Source organism: Globicephala melas, chromosome 11, assembly GCF_963455315.2.
Source record: "Globicephala melas chromosome 11, mGloMel1.2, whole genome shotgun sequence".
NCBI classification, from domain to species: Eukaryota; Metazoa; Chordata; class Mammalia; order Artiodactyla; family Delphinidae; genus Globicephala; species Globicephala melas.
This window is the reverse complement of record NC_083324.2, coordinates 41,833,472-41,858,140: the sequence shown is the minus strand read 5'-3', so window position 1 is coordinate 41,858,140 and position 24,669 is coordinate 41,833,472. Positions and strand designations below refer to the sequence as shown.

The 24,669-nt window shown below is 51.8% G+C and overlaps 2 protein-coding genes across 2 annotated transcripts in view; both read left to right on the top strand.

The window, feature by feature from the left end:
* Positions 1–24,669, top strand: part of LARS2 (leucyl-tRNA synthetase 2, mitochondrial) — a 336,746-nt gene that overhangs the window by 296,078 nt on the left and 15,999 nt on the right. The gene's annotated exons all lie outside the window — the stretch shown is intronic.
* The window catches only part of LIMD1 (LIM domain containing 1), a 72,926-nt gene continuing 52,405 nt past the window's right edge, over positions 4,149–24,669 (top strand). The window contains exon 1 of the mRNA XM_030845409.2: positions 4,149–6,249. Coding sequence (XP_030701269.1) covers positions 4,863–6,249 — 1,387 coding nt within the window. The 5' untranslated portion in view covers positions 4,149–4,862. The remainder of the gene's footprint in view (positions 6,250–24,669) is intronic.

Sequence of the window (24,669 nt, the reverse complement as noted above, 5' to 3'; positions counted from 1 at the left end):
GGTGGGGAGCACAGAGGAAGCTTCATGCTTCCATTACAAATGCTTCTCCAGCCCATTCACTGTCTCATTCCCCTAGACGGCCAGTTCCCAGCAACAACTCCCTGGCCTCACTCTCAGCTAACTCTCTTTACCTCCTATCCCGCTGAGGAAATTAATCAGAAGAGCTACCTACCACTCCAAGATGCGAACACCTTACATACTTACCCATCAGATTATTGCCCAAATCCTTGCTCTTTATTACCATGGAAGAATGTGCAGGGGAGCCCAGCCCCCCTTTGCTTCTCAGGCATGCCACTCCCCAAATCCTCCTCTCTCTCTCCTATATTAGCAATTCTCCTTTCCCTGGCCACTACCTCATTCACATCTGCATAGAAACAGGCAGTACCATTTCCCGTATTAAAAAAAAAATTTTTTTTTTTAAACTCTCTCTTAGTGGCACTTTTCCCTCCATTCCACTTTACCCAACAAAACTCTTGGGAAGAGTTGTTCAGATGGCTGCCTGTCTCTAACCTCTCTCCTTCCTTGTACTGTTCTCCAAGTCTTTGCTCAGGGGTCACTTTCTCAGGGAGACCTTCCCTGACCATTGTATTGAAAATGGCACCCCCTCCATATGTCCTCTTCCCAGCTTCATTTTTCTCCCTAGCTCTCATCACTTGCTAATACCCTCTATAATGGATGTATCCATTTTGTTGATTATCTACTTCACCCCCCTACTGGGATGTATGTCCAAATAGGACAGTGATGTCTGCTAATTTGTTCAGCTGTCTGCCACATCCCCAGCACCTGGAAAAGGGCCCAGGGCATCAGAGGTGCCCAGCAATGTTTGTTTGGTGAATGAATGAATGCATGGTAAGGGTGGGGCGAGGAGCGGCAGGGAAATCACTGCAGCTGGAGCAGACTAAGCAGGGGGAATAGGGGAAATTAGGCGGGAGGGGTGGCAAGAGACCCGATCACATAGGGTCCAAGGGGAGGGTCTTACTCTAAGTGTGGTTTGGGACGCTGCTGGAGGGTTTGGAGCTGCGAAGGGACATGATCTGATTGATGTCACTGAGACTCTGGGCCGGTCAAGGTGAAAATTCCACATTTCCACAGTATGCTCGTGGGCAGGCAATTTTTACATCCTCGTGCTCATGAAAATAGACTTCAAGGAAAACAGACTTAAAGGAAAGTTCTGTGTTGCTGATGGCTTTTGTTATATAGAAACGGCTTTACAGGTAAAATAGAATGTAGGACATTTCTCACTCAGCAAAATGCAACACAACAAAACAAAACATTACTGGTAAGCACTTACACAGAACCATCCATGCTCACCTACTTATTGATAAAAATATTTAGCTCTTCAGTATGTTGCTGTGTAAACAGCTGGTGTGCAAGTATTAACACATTTTTTGAGATGTTAACCAACAGACATTTCTGAGCATACGGTACAGGCAAAACAGGCCTGTATTAAATAACCACAGCTGGGATTCTAAATGCTGGGCCCAGAATTTGAAAATGTCTCTGCCCCTTAAGCATTAAACAGCAGCAGTAAAACACCCAGCGGTCTCCTGGCGACGTCCAGCATTTCTAAGTACCCTTTCAGGCGGTATACTATGTGGTCCAATGCTCATGAGATGCCATCTTTATGAGCTGTTTAGTAAAGGTATAAGGTATTTGCTAAGAGGGGACAAGATAGTCTGGCCAGGAAATATGTGGATTGTGGGTTTAGGTCTGTGTGTTTAGTTGGTGGAGTTGGTGCAGCTGCTTCTAGAATTGCAGTGGGAGTGGGGAGTAAAGTCCACAACTCTGAGCGTTCCAGGCAAGCCAAAATGGGGGTATGGGGGCTTAGAAGGGGACCGAGGATGGTGGGCCCTGGCAGCTGCCAAGCTAGGATGAAAAGAGAAGACTGATTCTAAAGAGGTGCTGGCTGGTGTTTATGGCTCTTGTACCAGGGTCCCAGTTATTATAACTGAGCACACAGGAAGCTGGCTCTGGGCTTGCTAGACTTTGCAGGGGGGTGGCTGCATGTTCCCAGTGCTTCGTTAGCTCCTTCCCCAATACTGAGGGTCAGGCAAAGCGGGCCACAGCCTTCCACTTTGATAGATGTCCTCACCCCTCTGGGCATCAAGGGTCATTGCCACAGTGCTTCTAGGAAGCTCAGGACTTGGGACTCTAGACCAGTGGTTCTCAAGTGTGGTCCCAGCAGCAACAGCATCACCTGGGAACTTGTTAGAGATGCAGATTCTTAGGCTCCACCCCAGAGCTGCTGAATCAGAAACTCTGGGGGTAGGTCCCAGCAACCCGCGTTGAATAAGCTCCTTAAGGAATTCTGATGCGCGTTGCAGTTTGGGAACCACTGATATAGACCAGTTCCAGGCGATGCTGCTGCTGCTGGTTCTGGGACCATACTTTGAAAACCAGTGTTCTAGAAATTTCACAAGCAAATCACTCAGGTAGGTTATGAGTAAATCCAGTTATTAAATAACAAGTATTACTGAATACCTAAGGGCTGTTTAACAGTGATTGCCTCTGTACAAGGGGATTGTGGGCAACTCTTAAAAGTTGATGTATCTCTGTATTGTTCAAAGTTGTTATTATAAACATGTATTACTTTTGCAGATAAAAAAAGATATTTTAAAAATATAAATACCTCATTCTAGTATAGTTCTTTAGAGTAGTGCTTCTCAAACTTTACTGTGCAAACCATTTAGGAATCTGGTTCCATAGGATGGGGGCGGGGAAGGCAGGGCTGTGAGATTTTGCCTTTTCAGCAAGCTCCCTGGTGATTCCAGTCTACTGGCCCACGAACCACACTTTGGATTTACAGAGTACAAAGCGCTGTCATGTGTATTACATTTTTTGTTCCTTGTTACAACCCTGGCAAACAGATTCACTAATTCACTTATTCAACCATTAGGTTCTACAACATACATATACTGGACATACAGATATGGTCTAATGGGGTGGAAAACCAACCAACCACCAAAAAACCCACATGTAAACAGGTAAACAAATATAAATAGTGATCAGAACTGATCAGGAAATAAAGAGGGTGCCGAAAAAGAAGGGCTCTAGGAGGAGGTGATTTTGGCAGTGGCAGTAAGGATGAGCCACGGAGAAGTTCCAGGGCCAGCTCTCGGTAGACACCAGGAAGCTCCTGCAGCTAGCAGGCAGGGAAGGAAGACCCCCAAATCCGGACGGGGGAGGGGGTGGAAGCAGGGCCCGCCAGGACAGGAAGGCCGTGGTATTGGGCCGATTTCAATCCAAATGCGGGGTAAGCATTGAGGGTTTAAGCAGGGAAGTGACTGGTCTGGTATTTGCCTTGGGATCACGCTGGCTGCTGTTCAGGAAATGAAACCTCTCCAGGGTCTCCTCGGAGGTGGTGCAGGGAGTGCTGGGCCATGCGAGGGCGCCCAGGAGTCAGGCCCGGCGCCCTCAGAGTCGCGTGGATCTATTCGGGGGGGTCAGGAGTCCCCTCGTGAATAACGAGCCACCAGGGCACGTGTTTTTATTGCCGCACAGAGGACTTCAAATAAGCGCGCTCCGGGCAACAACATGACTTTTAACCCTTTCAGAGGACTTGGACTCGCATCCGCGCTTTGCTGGTCACGATGGCATCTTGGACACTTCCCCCTCGGTGCCTCAGTCTCTCTACCTGTCTAGGAGGACTTGGGCCAGCCCACGGGTGACACCCTGGGTCGCCAATCCTGCATCCCCGTGTAGGGGGGAGGGTACGGCTGGGGCAGAGGCGGCACAAGGGGCTGGCTTCCCACCCGGGAAACTGAGGCACGGTGGGGAGAGGAGCGCGCGCCCTCCAGACTCCCGCAAACTCCAAGCGGCCCGTCTCGTCTCCACGCAAGCTGTCCAGGCCGCCTGCCAGCCGTCTCCACGGAGTGGCCCCCGCCCAGCCCTGCCCGAAGACCGGAGCTGGGCCAGGCTTCTCAGGGGGCGGCAGTGGCGGCGGGGGACTCGGCGCCATCACCGGGCTTGAGCGCTAGAAGAGACGCGCGGGACACACCTCCAGCTTCCCCAGACCGGTCGGGCGCGGGCCTGCCCAGGGGCGCCAGCCTCTGCGCGCGCCGACCCCGCCCCTCGCCGGCGCCCCCGCCCCTCGGCCTCCTCCTCCGCCTCCGCCTCTTCGCAGGCCCGCGACGTGCCCGGCCGGCGACCGAGCTGCAGGGACGGCGTCCGGCGCGCTCACTTCCGCGTCCCGCCGCCCTCCGGTCCGCGCGCGCCCAGCCACCGCCGCCATCGGACAATAGGCCGCCCGCCCGGCTGCCGTGAACTTCCTGCCGGGGCCCGGCCGGCCCCTGTGCCCCGGACCCTGATCCCTCTCCGCGCCGGCCAGGATCGCAGCTCCGCGCCACCAGGGGAAGCAGCGGAGGACCGAGCGCCCGGGACGTTCCAGCGCCTCCCGCCGCCGCGCCTTTGCTCCGGCCCGGCGGGTAGGAGGCCTCTGCGCTCTTCGCTCTGGGCGACTTAATCCCGTCCAGCGGCTGCTGCCTTGTTGTGGGTTTCCGAGTTTGGCTGCTTAAGGAGGATGTGATTTTCCCCTCCCCCCCTTATTTCTTTTTCCTTTTATGATTTGAAACAGAGAAAAGAACTCACAGCCAGCTCGTACAGCGAAGTGCCACCAGCTACCCCCACGTGGACACCTCCGAGAGGAAAGGGAATTGGAAGCAAACTTGGTCCAAGTGACTTTGAGGCCTTACCCTCGGCTGGACTCTAAGGCCTGGGGTCATGACTCTCATGCTGGGCAGGTGGAAGGCTTTACCTGTCCTGGGCTGGACGTGAGTCTCTGCCCTTCGCCAGCACCTCCACCGGCCCACCTCCACACACTCAATACCCAGCATCTAGGTTAGGCCCGGACACTTGTCAGCAACATGGATAAGTATGACGACCTGGGCCTGGAGGCCAGTAAATTCATTGAGGACCTGAACATGTATGAGGCCTCCAAGGATGGACTCTTCCGAGTGGACAAGGGTGCAAGCAACAACCCGGAGTTTGAGGAAACACGCAGGGTGTTTGCCACCAAGATGGCCAAAATCCACCTGCACCAGCCGCACCAGCTCCTGCAGGAGGAGACCTTGCCCAGGGGTAGCCGAGGTCCCGTGAACGGTGGGGGCCGCCTGGGCCCACAGGCCCACCGGGAAGCTGATGGGGGCAGCAAGGTGACGGGGGATGGCGCTGCGAAGCCTCCTCTCGCTGCCTCGACAGTGGCCCCTGGGACAGCCACAACCATTGCAGCTGGGCAGCCCTTGTCCCCACCCCAGGAACAGAGGGCCAAGCTGTGTGTCCGTGGCGCAAGGCAAGGCAGCCAGGACTGTGGATCCAAGGAGAGCGTGGCGAGTTCTGAGATGTCTGCTTTCCATCGGCTGGGCCCCTGTGAGGATCCTTCCTGCCTCACCCACGGAGACTATTATGACAACCTCTTTTTGGCAAGCCCCAACTGGGGCGATGAACCAGCAGTGTCCCCCAGCATCAGGCTGGGTGTAGGAAGTGGGTGGTCTGGCACGCCAGGGAGTGGCCCGCCACTGTCCACACCCTCCAGGGTCCATCACCTATACCAGCAGCAGCTTTCCCCGAGCTCCAGCAGGTCATTGCAGAGCAGCCAGGATGGTGGTGTTGGTGGCCACAGCAGTGAGAAGCCAGCTGCTCTTTGGACCACCGCCTCCTCCCAGCGAGTGAGCCCTGGCCTCCCTTCCCCAGGCCCAGAGAACGGGACCCTACCGAGACCTGCTCAGCCCAGGACCCCTTCTTTCTCAGCGCCCCTGGCCCTGAACCGCTCCAGTCAGGGACCTCTTCCAAGAACAAACTCGGGGGTAGGGAGTGAGGTTTCAGGCATGATGCCCAAACCCACTGTGGACCTTCAACCCTGGTTCCAGGATGGCCCCAAATCTTACCTTTCTAGCTCTGCCCCTTCATCCTCGCCAGCCAGCATGGACAATATGCAGCTGGGTGCAGTCCCTGGGCCGGGTCCCAAGCCTGGCTGTACAGACCCTGGCGTTGGTCCCAAGCTCAGCCTTGTCCATCCAGTGATGTCTACCTTGCCTGAGTTATCTTGTAAAGAAAGTCCCTCTGGCTGGTCCTCTGATGGCAGCCTGGGGCCTGTGCTCCCAGAGAGCCCCGGTTCCCCCAGGGTGAGGCTGCCTTGCCAGACCCTCCTCCCGGGCCCTGAGCTTGGACCCACGGCTGCCGAATTGAAGTTAGAAGCCCTCACCCAACGTCTGGAGCGTGAGATGGATGCTCACCCGAAGGCCGATTACTTTGGTGAGTGAGAGACTGGTGTGATTGCCCATAGTGGGTGATGGGGCCCCTGCATTGGGGCATTTGGGGGAAGTGCCCCCACCAGGGATGCTGTAGCTCTCCTTGAGTGGCCTGCCTTTGTGTGTGTGTGTGTGTGTTCCTCTTTCAGCTGCTTCTTCTGAAACTTGAAAAGAAACTTGAAAGTATCCCTAGGCAGAAAGCGGATCTTGCAGCTGGGTGTTACCCATGTGCGAAGGGCAGGATTACTCATGACTGCTCCCCAAAAAGGGAAATGCTGTGATTTTGGATTTCAAAGGTTTTGGGGGTGACTTAGAGCCTCTCTCAGTGACCGGCTCAGGCAGGACTTGAACGGGCTTCTCAGGTCCAGGTACCCCGTGAGTGTTCCATCCGTAGCTGGCTGGGCCAGGTGGCTCTGACTGTTTGAGGACCAGTGGTCGGGCAGGGGCTCTCGGTGGCTCCCTATGTGTGCGCGTGTCTGCCTGCAGGTTCTGTGTTCAATTGAGGGAGGTGAAACACTGACGTGGAAGGCTTTGTTCTAGAGCAGTAGTTCACAAAGTGTAGTTTGGACCCTTAGCCTGGGAACTAGTTAGAAATGCAGATTCTTAGGCTGCACCCCAGGCCTACGGCATCAGAAACTGTGGGGTGGGACCCAGCAATCAGCATTTTCACAAGCCAGCCCAGGATCCTGACGTTCTGGGAAATTTGGGACCTGTGCATTAGGCAACTTCTAACTCAGGAACAGCACCCCTCCCCGCCCCGCCCCGCCCCCGCTTCCAGCTGGCAGCCAGGTTACACCCACAGTCGTGGCTCCCAAGAGGATAGAAGATGCTTCTTGCTGGTTTCACTCCAACTTTCAAGTTTTGTTTTCTTCTCTTTTAAAGCCACAAACTCTTGGAGACTGCTAGCTTCAGCTTTTTTCTCCTCACAGGGCTTGGAGGCAGCAGAAAAGCAGTGATCTGCTTCTGTTGAGTAATGATGTAGCCGTCTCATAGGAGAGCTAACTAGAAAGACAGCCTACTTTTAGAAGAGTCTGAGGGTTGCTTTTATTTTATTTTTTCATTTTTGAACTCTGCACAACTGAGGTCACGATTTCCCCCCATGAGGCCTGTGAACCGTGGGAAGCTGAGTGCCGCTGGGGTGGCAGCTCTGTCAGGCAGGGTCCGGGAAGGCCCTGGACGGGGAGGGTGACCGGCTTGCTCCTTTCCGTCTACCTCGTTCTGCGTCAGTGAGTGATTCTGTCCCAAGGTGCTTGGAGGGGTGGGGTCCGAGGCACTCAAGCTAGCACTGTGTTCTTGCTTCTCCTGAGAGCCGCGCGGGAACAGCTCTCACACCACCCTGGGCAGTCAGAGGTTGGGGGGACTGTTTACTGGCTTATGTTTTAGGGTACCCTCTTACTGTGAACTGTTTACTGGTTTATGTTTTAGAGCACGTAGCACCCTCTTACTGTGAACCATCTCTTCTCCTTTGCAAATCCCCCACTTTGGGAATAATACTTGGCTGGAAAAACTGTGGGTTTTTTAGTTCAAACTGTTGTTGAATTGTTTCTTCCCGTTTTATTGAGATGTAATTGACACAGCATTGTGTTAGTTTAAGGTGTACAGCATAATGATTTGATTTACATGCATCAGGAAGTGATCACCACAGTAAGGTTAGTGGACAGCCATCATCTCATGTAGGTACAAATTCAAGAAATAGGAAAAAATACTTTTTCCTTGTGATGAGAACTCAGGAGTTACTCTCTTAACTTTCATATAGAACACACAGCAGAGTTAATTATATTTATCATGTTATACATTACACCCCTAGTACTTATATACCTTATAACTGGAAGTTTATACCTTTGACTGCCTTTGTTCAATTCCCCCTCTCCCGCTCCACCCCCCTCCCACCTCTGGGAGCCACAAATCTTATCTCTTTTTCTATGAGTTTGTTTTTGAAGTATAATTGACCTCCAACGCTCTGTTAGTTCCTATTACACAACACAGTGATTCGGTATTTCTATACATTTCGAACTGATCGCTGCGATAAGCCTAGTTACGATATGTCACCTTACAAAGATACTATGTAGTTAGTGACTATATTCCCCACACTGTACATTTCATACCCATGACTCATTTGTTTTGCAACTGGAAGTGTGTACCTCTTTCCCTCACCTATTTCTTTCCTTCCCTACCCCTGTCCCCTCAGGCAACCACCTGTTTGGATCTATAACTCTGTTTATGTTTTGTTGTGTTTGTTCATTTGTGTTGTTGTTTTGATTCCACATACACATGAAACACAGTATTTATCTTGAATTTTGAATTCAAGCTCATTAAACAACAAAACAGCAGTTTTATTTTTTCAGGGAGGCAAGTTTATACACTGCCTCAGAGCAGAGATACTGGCTAACACTAGCCATTCATTCAGCCCATGTTTATTGAGTGCCTACTTTGGGCCATGGGGTACATAATGAATGGGACGGACAGAAACCCCTGCTTCCCCAGACCAGACAGTGCAGTAGAGGGAGACAGGAGATGAACCAAATAAATAAGCAAGTATGAGGGAGAGAAATAGGAAGAGGAGAGGATGGAGCCTCCGGGCAGGGAGTGGCAGGGAGGTTTCTGGTTTTAACTCAGGTGATCAGGGAAGATCCCATCGAGAAGGTGGCATTGGAGCTAGGCTTGAAGGAGGCAAGGGGGTGAACCCTGAGTCTGAGTCTGCCCAGGGAAAGGGCTTTCCCAGCAGGGCAGACAGCAAGAGCAGAGGCCCCGGGACCTGGGCTGTGCCAGGCAATGTGCTAGATACTGTTTAATTTACTCATGTAATCTTAGGAAGCCCATTTCACCGACCTGGAAACTGAAGCTCAGAGAGGTTAGATTATTGATCCCAGGTCTCACAGGGGGGACTGGGTGTAGCTGGGGTCTGAGGCCCACAGTTGGGGCTCCCTGCCCATTTTTCTAACCAGCATTGCCCAGCTGCCTCCCAAGCACAGATGTGAAAGTCTGCTTTATTTATCTATTTATTTTTATGGTTGTTTTTTCCTTACTTGAGGTAAACTTCCTATAACATAAAATTAATCATTTTAATTAATTTGGAATTAATTTAAAAAGTAATGAGTGGCATTTAGCGCGTTCGCCGTGTTGTGCAAACACCACCTCTATCTAGTTGCAAAACATTTTTATCACCCCCAGAGGAAACCCACCCCATAAATCAGTTGCTCCCTAATCCCCCAACTCTCCCAGCCCCCAGCAACCACCAGTGTACATTCTCTCTCTCTGGCTTTACTTATTCTGGATATTTGATATAGAGGGAATCATATTGAAGTTATTTTTTGACTAAGCATTACATTCACGTGTAGAAAATTCAAAAGACACAAAAACACATAGCGTGAAAAATGAGTCTCTTTCTCACCCCGGTTTCTAGCCGAGCATCCTGGTGTGATGAGTGTATATGTGTGTATCTCCCTGTGGGCCTGCTGGCCACCTGCGTGTGATGAGCGTATGTGTGTGTGTATCTCCCTGTGGGCCTGCTGGCCACCTGCGTGTGATGAGTGTCTGTGTGTGTGTATCTCCCTGTGGCCTGCTGGCCACCTGCGTGTGATGAGCGTATGTGTGTGTGTATCTCCCTGTGGGCCTGCTGGCCACCTGCGTGTGATGAGTGTCTGTGTGTGTGTATCTCCCTGTGGCCTGCTGGCCACCTGCGTGTGATGAGCGTATGTGTGTGTGTATCTCCCTGTGGCCTCCTGGCCACCTGCGTGTGATGAGCGTATGTGTGTGTGTATCTCCCTGGTATGTGTGTGTATCTCCCTGTGGCCCGCTGGCCGCCTGCTCTTTCCCTCTGAACAGTGCGCCTTGGCAGTTGTTCTGCATCAGCACGCGTTGAGTTGGCTCAGTGTCACCCTCTGTGGCTGTGCCCCGGGTCACGTAAGCAGCCTCGTGGTGGACCTCAGAAGGGCCAACTGCAAGGTGAAAGCCTAGCTTTGTGACAGACTCCCGGGGGCGGGGCGGGGGGTAGGTTGCAGGGCTGGGGGCTTTGTGGCCTTTAACTGTTGCCTAGTTGCCCTCCGCAGAGGTCATGCCAGGGACCCCACTGCCCATCGTATAGGAGAGGGCCTGCCCCCACCTGCTTTGGCAGCTGGGCTCCCAACCACTCTAACGGGACTGGCCACGTGGCCAAGGAGGACGTCTCTCCTCTGAGCACCTGGCCGTCAGCATGTGGCCCAGCCCTGCTGTGGGGCCTTGGACAAACTGTCCCTTTGAGGCCTCCCCACTCATCCACAGTACGAGGCTCTTGGCTGGTTGAGGGGCTCACGTCGGCAGATGTCTTTCCCTTCGCTAGATCTGGTGTTATTTGAAAGATTTAGTCTGTCCAACACGCTACATTTATTACATAAGGATGAAATTTTATTTCTAAATAGAAGAATATCTATTGATACGGGGCTCTTGGCAGAGAGAATCAGGGTAATGTTAACAGTCATCATCGAAGTCGATGTAATCCTAGCCAGAAGCAAAGCAAAGTTGCTATTTGGGTTGTTACCTGGACCCCTTCCTGGGCATTCGACCTGTGGGAAGAGCTTGTGAATCCCTGCTACCACCCTGGAGGACACTTGGCTTTGAAGACACCTCAGTGTCCAGTTATTGATTAGCTTATCACCGAGGACTCTTCTGGCACTTTCCAAGGCCAGGTCTCTGTGGCTTCGGGACAGTTTGGCCCCAGGGAGGCACTTCTTCCCCCTCTTTCTCTCCCATGTTCCTCTGTGGCCTCTTTGTGTCTTCCAGTCCTTGAGGAAAGAGTTAAGAACAAACTCTTGACGCTCCTTAGAGAACACTGTTGGGTCTCCAGCTCCCTGGGCCTTGCGCTCAGAAGATGCCCCCCACCCCACCGTGTGGTTGTTTTCACACCACTGTGTTCCCTGCAGAGGAAGTGAAGAGGCCCTCGTGCCGTTTGTTTACTCTCACCCGTCTTTTCTTCCACGGTAGCCATCTGTCCTCCTCACACTGGTCATCTCCCCCCTTTCTAAGGAAAAAGGACACAAATAAACCACCTGCCACAGGCTGGGTTTCCCGGGAAGCTGACTCTGAGACAGAGTCTAGCGTGCAGGGGGCTGACTAAGGGTGCTCTTGGGACCCTAACTGTGGAGTGAGGAGGAGGAAGCAGGAGTGGGCAGGGAGGACCCCAGCTGCCGTGCAGGCCTGACAAGCCTGGGTCGACCCCAAGGGGGCTCGGGAGCTGGAAAAGCCCTCAGGGCCGCCCCGCGTTCCGCCCCGGCGTGGAGGTGACCGGGCAAGGCGGCTCTGAGTCGCTGACAGGTGAGGCTCCCTCCTGCCCCCCCAGCGGCTGGGCCAAGACTCCTTCAGCGAAGGGATCTGGGTGTCCACCACATCCTCAGTCCCGGGCAGAGAAGACCCCATTCCTGGTGACCTTGGCCATGATTTTAACCATAGTGACATCTGTTGAGCGCCTGTATGTAACCTTCACAGGCAGACTCTGTTATTCTCTGTTTACAGTTGAGAAGCCAAGCCCGTGACATGCTCAGGACCACACAGGTGTCCGCAGTGGTGCTGCCACGCCAGGTGGGGCTCTGACCACTCGCACGGGAGAACTAGGTGGTCTTTCGGGGCTGAATTGGATGTTCTCCGTTTGCCCCTCCAGATTCACTCTCCGCCCAGCTGCTGTGGGGGCATCAGTGGCCTCCCTGCCCTTTCCAGGCCTTCTTCCCCATGGTCAGGACTCTGGACCTGCAGCCCCCGGCTCCTTCCCTCCCTGCTGTGCGTGGGTCTGGGGGACCAGGCACTGCTAGTGCCGCCCACGAGAGCCACACTCTGAGGCACCAGCGGGGTGGCGAGGCAAGAGGAAGCTGGTTTCAGGGTCTCTGTCACCCAGCAGGTGGACGGACGGGCCCTTCTCCACCTACATGGAGAGAGAAGCACCTGGCTCTGTCTTTAGTTTTCCTGTCTTGGGTGGACATTCCTGCTGCAGTATTTGAACTCAGAAAACTGCAACGGCAGACCTGCCTTAGCCTGAGAGCCTGAGAACAAGTGTGACTCCTTCTGGGGATGGTCCTGCCCTGCCAGGGACCAGGGAGCCTGTCACACTTGATTTCATTTTACTAGCAACGCAGGAGGTGAAATAAGCAGTCCAGACAAGGAACCCGTGAATGTCCCATCTGCTCCCTCCCATTGGACAGTCTCTTCAGCATCGAGCTGCGTGTTGTCTTAATGACCTTTCAAGCACGTCTTATCTGACTTGATCAGCAACAGATGCTTGAAATATGGGGCTTAAGTCCAGCCTTGAATGCAGAATTGAGGGTGATTTTCAGAGCATTTGTCATGTAAAAGGAAACAACATGGGCCAATCCTGTAGAAGAGGGGCCCCTCCAGAATTCAGGACAGGGGCCTGTGTGCACCCCAGAGGCCCTGCTTACCCCCCAGATATCAGGCATTGCAGTAAACCCAAACCAAGTGCTGAAGTAGCAGAAGTGGGCAGAAGATCATTAACCACCTGGCCCTGTCTGAGTAGCTGGCATGACCAAGTGTGGGAACTTCTGCACATTCCTTTTGGAGACATGGTGCCATAATTTGGACCTGCTGAATCCAGGCTTCTATAGCCATGGAAGTAAATTTCTGATCCTTTGGTAACTTTTGTAAATGACACTCAAGAATCCAATTCTGGGCTTCCCTGGTGGCGCAGTGGTTAAGAATCCGCCTGCCAATGCAGGGGACACGGGTTTGAGCCCTGGTCCGGGAAGATCCCACATGCCGCGGAGCAACTAAGCCCGTGCGCCACAACTACTGGGCCTGTGCTCTAGAGCCCACAAGCCACAACTACTGAAGCCCACGCGCCTAGAGCCCGTGCTCCACAACAAGAGAACCTGCCGCAATGAGAAACCCACGCACCACAACGAAGATTAGCCCCCGCTCACCACAACTAGAGAAAGCCTGCGTGCAGCAACGAAGACCCAATGCAGCCAAAAATAAATAAATAAAATAAATTTATTTTTTAAAAAAAATACAATTCTGCCTGTCTAGCCTAGCCAGTGTGCACCCTGAGACATGGGGATTCCCAGCTGTTTAGAAATTGAGTAGCATATGTGCATGTTTTTTTGTAGGCCAGGTAATCTTCCCCTCAAAACCAGGAAGGTATATATTTAAAAATTTTTTTTTTCTGTACGCGGACCTTTCACTGTTGTGGCCTCTCCCATTGCGGAGCACAGGCTCCGGACGCGCAGGCTCAGCGGCCATGGCTTGTGGGCCCAGCCGCTCCGCGGCATATGGGATCTTCCCAGACCGGGGCACGAACCCGTGTCCCCTGCATCGGCAGGCGGACTCTCAACCACTGCGCCACCAGGGAAGCCCTATATTTAAAATTTTTATTGATGTATAGTATACATATATTGTAGATGCTCACAAAGTGAAGACACGCAGCACACAGATCAAAGCACAGAGCACGACTAGCACCCAAGAAGCCCCCTGCGTGTGCCCTCTTACAGTCACCACTACCCGCCAGGGAGAGTTGTGACTTCTGACTGCAGACATGAGGTTTTTTTAAAAAATATTTATTTATTTATTTGGCTGGGTTGGGTCTTAGTTGTGGCACACGGGATCTTTCTCTTTTTCAGTTGTGCACGCTGGATCTTCAGTTGTGGCATGCATGTGGGATCTAGTTTCCTGACCAGGGATCGAACCCTGGGCCCCTGCATTGGGAGCACGGAGTCTTAACCGCTGGACCACCAGGGAAGTCCCCAAACATGAGTTTCTGAGCAATTGTGTGGTTTGAAGTAACTTCTGAAACCTTGAGATAATTAAAAAACCTTTCATGGCAGGTTTTTGGGTGGATGGAGAGCGCGTGGCTGATCCGAGCTGAGGCTGGGGCAGCAAGGAGTGGGTGCTGTCAGCAGGGCCGTCCAGCTCACTCTGTACCGGTGGCTGCTCCCGTGTGGTCAGTGGTCAGGGCTCCAACACTGTTTTGGTCCTCTGTGTTCTCTGGAGGGATGGACTTTTCATCATACGCTTTAGCCCTGTCCCTACTGCCCGCTCTCCCCACAGGATTCCTCTTCTGAGATTTCGGGGTAGGGGGACGATCAGCAACCCCTACAGTTCATTCAGAGTGATTCATCTGTTCACTGGGTCCACATGTCGGCAAGGCACGCTTGTCCACTCCCCGCTGTGCTCTTAGCACTGGGCTTGGGAGGACACTGGAGGGTCAGACTCAGCCCTTGCACTTGGAGTGACAGCCACTCTTCTGTCACCCCGGCCTCAGGCCTGCACTCGGGGTGTCCCCCCAACCCCGCCGTGATCACCGGCTTCTGTCGCACTGGCCTTGTTGCCGGTCCCTGAGCTAATGGAGTTCTTCCCCACCACAGGGCCCTTGCCCTTGCTGTTCCCCAGCCCACGTCCTCTGACCAGCATGCTGCTGCCCCTCTGCCATCCCCCTCGGGGCGGCGGGTCTCCAGCTGTAGCCCTGGCCAGTCCTGACAGCTGTTTCCCACGGCAGCTGCCTCATCCCATCAGGCTGTCTTTCTGAGGTTCTCCCTCCTCGGAATGTTTCTGCTCTGTTCCTCTGTGACCAGGAAAAAATGTCTTGTTTTTTCCGTCTAATTTTCCTGCTCTTTCCATTCATAATGCAGAACATCGAATTGACCTTTAGACATGACTATTCTTGCCAGAGGTTTTTTTTTTAAAAGTTATGTTTCTTTACATCTCTGGATCTCCTGCTCAGGAGAAGGAACCGTGGAAGAAATGCATCAGGTGTTTGGGGGTGAAGCAACCAGGTGTTCTGGGCTCGAGCCTACCAACAGCCCCAGGTGTGATGTGGGGCTGCTTGCTCTTCCTCTGTGCTGAGCCAGGGCCACCTCTGAGGGCTCTTCCTAACCCAAAGTGCTCTGGCTGTGGGTACAATCGGATGCCTGATTTTAGCTGATCGAGTAACAAGGGACTGGGCAGCAGTATTGTCCACAGTGGCGAGAGCCCGGAAAGGTAGAGGGCCGAATGGCCTAGCATCTCATCTCCCTTCCAGGCCTCTACAGAATTAAAAAACAACTTTTTTGTTTGTTTAGTTACAGTTACATTTTCAGTTGTAAGCGGTAGTCATTTTTACTGTAGGTATTCTGGAAAATACATACAGTTAAAACAAGAACCATGGATCACTGACATGCCTGCCACCCTTAGAATAATCAGTGTTAAGATTTTCTGCAGAAAGTTTCCAGTCCCAAGTAGTGGCCGGAGCCCACGGTGATGCAGGCTGCATGGTGTGCTGTGGTTCATGGCTCTTTGGCCAGATGTAGAAGCGTTTACTGAGCTAGAAGCCAGTTTGCTCTGCGGTGTGTCTGCTGAAAGTGAGATTAGGAAGGACTGAAGATTTCCTGTAGGAAACAACCACACGTGGGGAGCCACTGATATTACGGGGGTCACCCACCCTAGAGCCCTTTTCTTAAAAAATAAATTTATTTTATTTACTTATTTATTTATTTTTGGCTGCATTGCGTCTTCGTAGCTGTGCGCGGGCTTCCTCTAGCTGCAGTGAGCAGGGGCTACTCTTCGTTGCGGCACGCGGGCTTCTCATTGCGGTGGCTTCTTTTGTTGTGGAGCACGGGCTCTAGGCACGCGGGCTTCAGTAGTTGTGGCACGAGGGCTCAGTAGTTGTGGCTCTCACGGGCTTAGTTGCTCTGCGGCATGTGGGATCTTCCCGGATCAGGGATCGAACCCGTGTCCCCTGCATTGGCAGGTGGATTCTTAACCACTGCAGCACCAGGGAAGTCCCTCTAGAGGCCTCTTGAGACTCTCATTCTAATTAAACGTGGGGTCCCTAGTGTGGGGGACAGCTGGGAGCACTGGCCATGGGGCTCACTGAGCTTGTTTTTGTTAGCATGTCCCAGGACATCTCTGAGGGCTCTTGCGGTACCCTCAGCGTTTCTGGGTCTCAGGCTTGAAATGGGACAGTGGCCTTGGGGCCTGGCACTGTCAGGGCCCCAGATCGCGGGGCTGGGTGGTTGTCTGTTGAAGGGATGGAGGGGCCTCAGTTAGGGCGTGGAGGGGGAAGAGGAAGGGATGTTTAGCCGGGGTTACAGCTCTGAGATAGTTTTGCTAAAATTTATTGAGCAGGTTGCTCCGTGTCAGGCACTTTGCTAATCATCTCACACGCATTAACTTGTTTAATCCTCCCAACAACTCTATTTTATGATCCCCATTTTATAGACGGAGAAGCTGAGGTACACAGAACAGAACCTAAGTAACCTGCCTAATGCATTTATGAAGGAGCTTTGCTGAGTCCAGGATACTGACCGCCGTGCTGCGCTGGCTCGGAGCTCCTGGGAGCACAGTGGCTTTCTGACAAAGGGACCCCAAAGGGCATTGTGGCTATGAGTAAATCAGGCCTGAGGTCTCCCGCTTCTCTGGTGGAGCAATGAGGAGGCAGGCCGTGGATGGCTGCCCAAGCTGGTTAGAGGGGCGGATCCCACTCTTGAGGCTAGGGGTGCACCCAGGTTCATCTTCACGTCAGGAGCCTGAGCTTGTACTGGCCCCTCCCTGCCGGGCAGTGACAGAATCGTGGAGGCTCAGAGGCACATACATGGGCTGCGTAGGGGCTTTGACTGCCCACAGCCCCTTGACCCTTGACTTTTCCTGTTCCCCTGAAGGGTGTTGGTCAGGGCGAGCGGGCCATGCCCTCAGGGGTGCCTGTGTGACACCCCAAGGGTTGTGGGCAAGGGCAGGGGTGTGCCAGCCCACACTTTCCTTGGGGGCAGCTAGGATGCCTTGGTCTAAGGGTCAGTATCAACCCCAGGCCGTGTGCGGAGATGCTCAAAACCCAGCGTTGGATGAAACTACGCTCAGAGTCCATCTGGCAAACCGAACAGAAACCTTACCCTAAAACAAAACAGGCCTCCAAAAGTTCCCAGGCGTGTTAACTGCAGGGTAGTACTTGTCACCAAATATTTATATCCATTTCGGGTTTTGTTTTTCATCTGTCCCCTCCCAGGGAAGCCAGCTGGACACAGAATCTCAGGGTCACGCTGGAAGGCTGGAGGCTCTCTGCCTGAGTGTTTCCGAGGGAGTATTTTAGATCCAGGTTATTTTTAAATTTTGAGAGCCACGGTGTTTAGACTTGGCCAAGTTCTTCCCTCATCTGTTTTGTTCTGTAGTTTGTCTCTGTGTGTCCCAAGGGAGCGTGGCCCGGTTACTCCCGGTCACTGGAAGTTGGTCAGGAGCGTATCAGGGCCTCTACCTTCCTTCCCCCACATATGTCTTTGTAACATATTGAAAGTTCTGGAAGCCTGCCATGATGCTGTCTGTCATTCAAGAGGAGGGGACTTCAGTTCAGCGTGGGTCTGTCCTGCCGCTGATCCTGGGAGGTGTGGTGACCCAGGTCATTCAGGACGTCGTGGACAAGGCCCCCGTCTTATAATGCAGGCCCTGAGTCGGGGTGAACCCATCACAGCAGGCTCTGGGCCCAACTGCATGTGACGGTCACCTCAGCATGATAAGACAGTAGCAGATTGGCCTTTTGCTGCCTAGAGCCTGACAGTGGCTTCCCTGTTCTCCTAAACCTCCCCATGAGCTGAATTGATGGTTTCCTTTCAGCGGAGTGGAGCCGAGTCGTGGCCATGTTTGCTCACATGACGATCAGGGCTGGCCCCAAGGAGCCGGGTAGAGGTTTCCCATCTGCTGAAACATCGCCTGTCCTGTTCCCCTCTCCGGCTCCTTACTTTACGTTGCTTCCTGCTGGTGCAGTAAGATAGTGAATTTAGAGAGAGACGGATTTCAGGGCTGGGCCCCAGGGCATTTGCTGACAGAGTTATTGTCAGATGGAACATGCTGGCAGCAGGCTCGGCAAGATGCAGGCCTGCCTGGCGATGCTTGAGGGCTGTGCTGGCTCGGACACCCTGCTTCGCTTTGCTGCCCTTGGTTTCCTCACCTGACACGGACTGGAGGTCCTGTGCTCCTTCTACTTCTGTTTCCTTTCCTGTGCTCCGAGCCTCCACAGCCACTTTTGGATTCAGGGCTGTTGCCTGGGAGGAGACTCCTGGCTGTGAGGGTGACAGTGTTTGGAGGCAGGACCTGCTTCAGACACTGTATGGGAGGCATGCGGGCATCAGTTGAATGGAAGCTGGTGCCTCATTGGCTTGCAGAGAAACCAGCAACAGAGCGCAGAAGCCCAGGGAGGAAAGGACATGGAAAACAACAGACACGCCCCAGGCAGCAGGCCAGTGGGTGGTGATGGCAGGCGCTTCTGGTTGGCCCACCAGGTCCCTCCGTGAGATCATGTCCCAGCAGAGGTGACTCCAAAATGCCCTTCTCCCACTAATAATGCTTGGTCATCATCGGCCTTGCTCATGAACTCAGAACTCTATTCTTTTGGGGAAAAAAATGGATACTCTATGATAAAGCAGCCCTTAAGAAATAAGGAAAGTGAGGAAATAAAACCAAACACTGATTTAGTGATGAGATCCAATACACAAAACACGGGGCCTGGTCTATAGAAGTTACTCGTGAACTATTTGTTGAATGAATGAATCATGGCGTGTACTTCTAATGTTATGCAATCAGAGTAAAAAATCAGAATGTTTTAGTTACAATGCCTGTGGGCTGAGACGCGGCGGATGCTACAGACACAGTTTCTCTGTCACTTGTTCCCGGTGGTAGCTGTGACGCGCTGTGCTGATATCTGTGCTACCCCGTCTGAGTAGAAGGATGAACTTATTGGGCAAGGACCTGGGTGACATGGCCTGTGGCAGGTGGGCTAGTCTGTAAGCCTGGAGAAGTCCTGTTCCCCAGGGCAAATTGAGACATGACCATGTTGTGAGGAGGAGGGGATTTCGGTAGGACAGCGTGGAACCTGGGTGCATGTGAGGAGGAGGGGATTTCGGTAGGACAGCGTGGAACCTGGGTGCATGTGAGGAGGAGGGGATTTCGGTAGGACAGCGTGGGACCTGGGTGCATCTCTGGACGGTTTCCTGTCTTGCCTGGCTGGGTAGAGCTTTGGAGGCAGTCCTGAAGCAGGGGTTGTGGGCGTGAACCTTGAGTGGGGCACTGACTTCCCGGCCAGGTTCCCAAGGCTCTCACCGACCCCAACCCCAGTCCTACCCAGACCCTTCCCCCACCTCTGTCCATCACCACTTCCAGTTCCAAGCCCAAATAGCATATTCCCTCAAGAGCCATTATGGATCGCCTACTGTATACAAGAGACTGGATTCGAATTTGTGGGGCTTCTTTTGTGCCAGACTTATTGCCTGGCCCTCTGCTGGGTGTGGGGTGTCTGTGCTGGTCACTGTTGTACCCCCAGGGCCTAGAGCAGTGCCTGGCATACAGTAGATGCTCAGTATGTACTTGAACAAATGGTGAACGCCCCGGCCAGTGGAGGGAAGGCATGTTCCCTGACGCCCTCCTGAGTGGCAGTGCTTTGAGTGGGGTGTTACCCCTGTGGCGGGCACACAGCGCCGGGCTGGCTGTCCACGTCCCTCACCCTGACTGGTAGTTACTCGGAAGAGCTTTCCTATGTGTGTAGAAGGTGTCTCGGGTAGCTGAGGAGTGGGGGCCTGGAAGAGGTTGGGATGCCAGGTTTGTCTGGGTGGAAACTTCACCGAGCTCCAGGGAGCAGCTGAGCAGAGTCCTGGGGAAGTTTGGATGGGAGCAGGGAGATGTGCTGGCAGATGTGTTCTTAGCTGAGCAGACATTCCTGTTACACTAAAAATCAGAGTTTGAGGAGCTCTTTGTGGGAATGAAAAGCCATATAAGACTGTGGGCTCTGGAACTGCCCTGGGCAGACTGCTCAGCATCCTCATGCCTCAGTTTCCCCGTTAGGAAAATGTGGATATAGTTGTTGTGAGGACTAAATTAATTAGTACAGTCTGTACCGACCAGTGCAGGAGCCACAGCACAGGAGGCTACTAAGTACTTCAAGAGGTGGCTGGTTTGAGTTGAGACGTGCTATACATATGAAATATACTCTGGAGTTTGAAGGCTTGGTATAGGGAGAAAAAGTAAAATACCTCCTGAATATTCTTATACTGATCGTATGTTGACGTGAGAATACTTTGGATATGTTGGGCTGAGTAAAATACATCATTAAAATTAGTTTCATCTGTTTTTACTTTTTAAGCGTGGCTACTTGAAAGTGTAAACTGACACGTGGCTTGCATTATTTTTCTGTTGGACGGGGCTTCGCTATATGAAACCCTTAGAACAGGCTCTGGCATGTGGTGATCATTTGCTGGACAAGCACTTACACTTAGTATTTTCTCAGAAGTATCAAAGCACCTTTACCTTTTTCCATCTGAAAGCTAAGCTCAATTGATTCATTCATACCCAAAAATGCTTAAACAAAAGGACTGTAGTTTGTCCAAAGGAGACTGATGCCATGATTGCCACCTGCACCCCCTGAACAGGCCCACTGAGGCTCATGTGTATTCTGATGGAGGAAGCAGATACTCTGGGGTCTGAAGCTGGTGTCTGCACGGGGCGTGATGAAGCAGGCGGTATCTGCAGCTGAGCCAGTTTTCCGGGACCTTAAAAGGCCCCCTCAGTTTAGCAAGTACAGGCAGAGCATCCAAAGAGATCACCCATCCCATCTCTGTAGTTAGAGACGTGTTTCCTGTCAAGAGGTGGGAAGTGGGCCCTTTGGGATTTGGCCCCTCTGGGGGCCCCGCTGACAGGCTGCCCACCCCGTGAGCCTCCACAGGCTCTGGAGGCCTCGCCTGGGCGTGCAGGAGAGTGGCCAGATCAGGGTGGCTTTCCAGGCAGCTTCCAGAGACCCATTTATCTGGGGCTTGTTGTGAAGTAGCTGAGGCTTCCCTCTCAGGTGGGGGGGCTCAGATGGAGTCCCTTTGTTGGCCAGCCTTACGGGTCAGTTTTAGAAGCCCAGCGGACAGGAGACGGCAGCCCCTCGTCTGCCCCTGGTCCACCTGTGGCTGCCACCCTCATTACCCATGCCTGACAGTGGGCGTGTGGGTGTGGGGAGGGCAACTCTGCCCAGCTTTACAGCCAGAGAGCAGAGGAAGTCAAGGGAAGGAAATAACATACAGTGAAATAACGTGTAGTTCGATGAGTTTTGACAAACACATGCACCCGTGTAACCCACACTCCTATCAAGACAGAGCAGTTTCACCCCCAGAAAGTTCCCTCCTGCCTCTTCCAGGCAGTGTCCATCCCCAGGCAACCCCTGTTCTGATTTTTTTTTAAATCATTTATTAGTTTTGCCTGTCCCAAAACATAATGTAAATAGATCCATGTGGTATTCATACACAGTTGATCCCCATTATTCATGGATTCTGTATCTGTGAATTTGCCTACTTGCTAAAATTTATTTGTAACCCCAGATCAATACTCACAGCACGGGCTTCCCTGGTGGCGCAGTGGTGAAGAATCCGCCTGCCAGTGCAGGGGACACGGGTTCGAGCCCTGGTCCGGGAAGATCCCACGTGCCGTGGAGCAACTAAGCCCGTGCGCCACAACTACTGAGCCTGTGCTCTAGAGCCCGCGAGCCACGACTACTGAGCCTGCGCTCTAGAGCCTGCGAGGCACGACTACTGAGCCCACATGCTGCAACTATGGAAGCCCGCACACCTAGAGCCCATGCTCCGCAACAAGAGAAACCACTGCAATGAGAAGCCCGCGCACCGCAACGAGGAGTAGCCCCCGCTCACCGCAACTAGAGAGAGCCCACGCACAGCAATGAAGACCCAATGCAGCCAAAAAACAAAAAAAACAAATACTCACAGCACTTTGGTGATCATTTGGGAACATGTGTAGAGCGGCGAAAAATTTGAGTCACCCCACACATGTGCCCGGCTGAGGTTGATCTGGGAGAGTTATGCCTGCTTGTTTCTGCTCTCATATTGTAAACAAGTGTTCTTTTCATGGTCTATTTAGTGCAATGTGTTTTTTGCATTTTTGTGCTCTTTGTTGATGATTTCTCAGTTTAAAATGGCCCACGTGTAAAAAAAATGGCTGAAGTGACATCTAGTGGTCCTAAACTTGAGAAGGCTGTGATGTGCCTTACGGAGAAAATACATGTGTTAGATAAGCTTCCTTCAGGCATGACTTACAGGGCTGTTGGCCGTGAGTTCAATGTTAATGAAGAACAGTATATAATAAATAAGGTATCTTTAAACAGAAATGGATAAAACAAGTTGTGTATTTTTTTTTTTTTTTTTTTGCGGTACACGGGCCTCTCACTGTGTGGCCTCTCCCGTTGCGAAGCACAGGCTCTGGACGCGCAGGCTCAGCGGCCATGGCTCACGGGCCCAGCCGCTCTGAGGCGTGTGGAATCTTCCCAGACCAGGGCATGAACGCGTGTCCCCTGCATTGACAGGTGGACTCTCGACCACTGCGCCACCAGGGAAGCCCAAGTTGTGTATTTTTTGATGGATGAAAACGTTGTGACCAGAGGCTCACAGGAACCTAACCTTGTGTTTCCTCTGGGAGCAGTGATTCACTATTCACTAATTTGGTATTTGCGGTGACTTTGTGGAACATAACTGACTCAAATAGCAAGAATCTACTGTTGTACTCTTTTGTCTGGCTTACTTCACTCAGACAATGTCTGAAATTCATCTCTGTTGCCGCCTGTATCAGCAGTTGGTCCTCTTGTACTGCCGAGTAGCAGCCCATGGTATGAATACTCCACAGTTTTTCTATTTCCCTGTGGAGGAACCTTGGGTTCTTTCAGTGTAGAGCCATTATGAATAAGTCTGCTTTGATCATTTGTGTGGACATATGCACTCATTTCTCTGGAGTACGTATCTAGGAGTAGAATTTCTAGATCATATGGTAGGAGTATGTTTAACTTTTACAGCAACTGCCAGAAAGTTTCCCAGCATGACTGTGCCACGTAGCATTCCTACCAGCAGTGTGAAAGCCCTCCCGTGGTTCTTTTATATATACTTAATTGAAGTATGGTTGATTTACAATATTATATTGGTTTCAGGTGTACAGCTTAGTGATCAGTATTTTTGCAGATTATACTCCATTATAAGTTATTACAAGATAATGGCTATAATTCCCTGTGCTCTACAGTATATCCTTGTTGCTGATCTCTTTTATACATAGTAGTTTGTATCTGTTAATCCCATACCCCTAATTTGTCCCTCCTCCCTTCCCTCTCCCGTTTGGGAGAGGGAAAACCACAGAGCAGAGACTCTGGTCTCGGTTGAGTCTAAACCACAAGTTTGTTTTCTGTATTTGTGAGTCTGTTTCTGTTTGGCATATACACTCATTTGTACTATTTTGTATTATGTTTCTAGATCATGAGTCTCTGTTTTGCATATCATTTATTTGTGTTGTATTATATAAGTGATATCATACAGTATTTGTCTTTCTCTATCTGAGTTATTTAGCTAAGCATAATATTCTCTAGGTCCATCCATGTTGCTGCAAATGGCAGAATTTCATTCTTTTTTATGGCTGAGTAGTATTCCATTGTGTGTGTGTGGGGGGGGCACATCTTCTGTATCCACTCATCTGTTGATAGGTGATCACATTGCTTCCATATCTTGGCTCTTGTAAATGTGCTGCTATGAACATTGGGGTACATGTACCTTTTGGGGGTTGTTTTTTTTTTTGGTCACACCACATGGCAAGCGGGATCTCAGTTCCCCGGCCAGGAATCGAACCGGTGCCCCCTGCAGGGGAAGCACAGAGTCTTAACCACTGGACTGCCAGGGAAGTCCCTGCATGTACCTTTTTGAATCAGTGTTTTCATTTTCTTCAGATATATACCCAGAAGTGGGATTGCTGGATTATACGGTAGTTCTGTTTTTATATTCTTTCGGAACCTCCATACTGTTTTCCTTAGTGGCTGCACCAGTTCTGTGGTCCTTGACTCGAGCTGGCTCAGGAGTTTCTTTGGGCTCTCTCCGCTTGTCACTTTCTCAACCACCTGCTCTCCAAGCTGGTGTTGCTTGACTGATAACCTTCCAACTTCTTCTGTTGAAATATCTTCACAAGACATTTTCATCCCTTTTCTGGTAGTTACCATGCTCTTGTTTGTTTTTTGTTTGTTTGTTTTTTGTGGTACGCGGGCCTCTCACTGCTGTGGCCTCTCCCGTTGCGGAGCACAGGCTCCGGACGCGCAGGCCCAGTGGCCATGGCTTACTGGCCCAGCCGCTCCGCGGCATGTGGGATCCTCCCGGACCGGGGCACAAACCCGCGTCCCCTGCATCGGCAGGCGGACTCCCAACCACTGTACCACCAGGGAAGCCCTATGCTCTTGTTTTTTTAAAAATTTTATTGAAGTGTAGTTGATTTACAATGTCGTGTTAATTTCTTCTGTACAGCAGAGTGACTCAGTTATACATACACGCTAAAGGAACTGTGTTCTGTGAAGGGTTTGATTTTTTTCACCAGCTTTCTTCTGTGTTTTTTGTCATTTTTAAAACATTTAAACAAACAGAACTAACTGTAGAAAAGTCAGAACATATAGACAAAGATAATAGTAAAAGGCACCCATGGT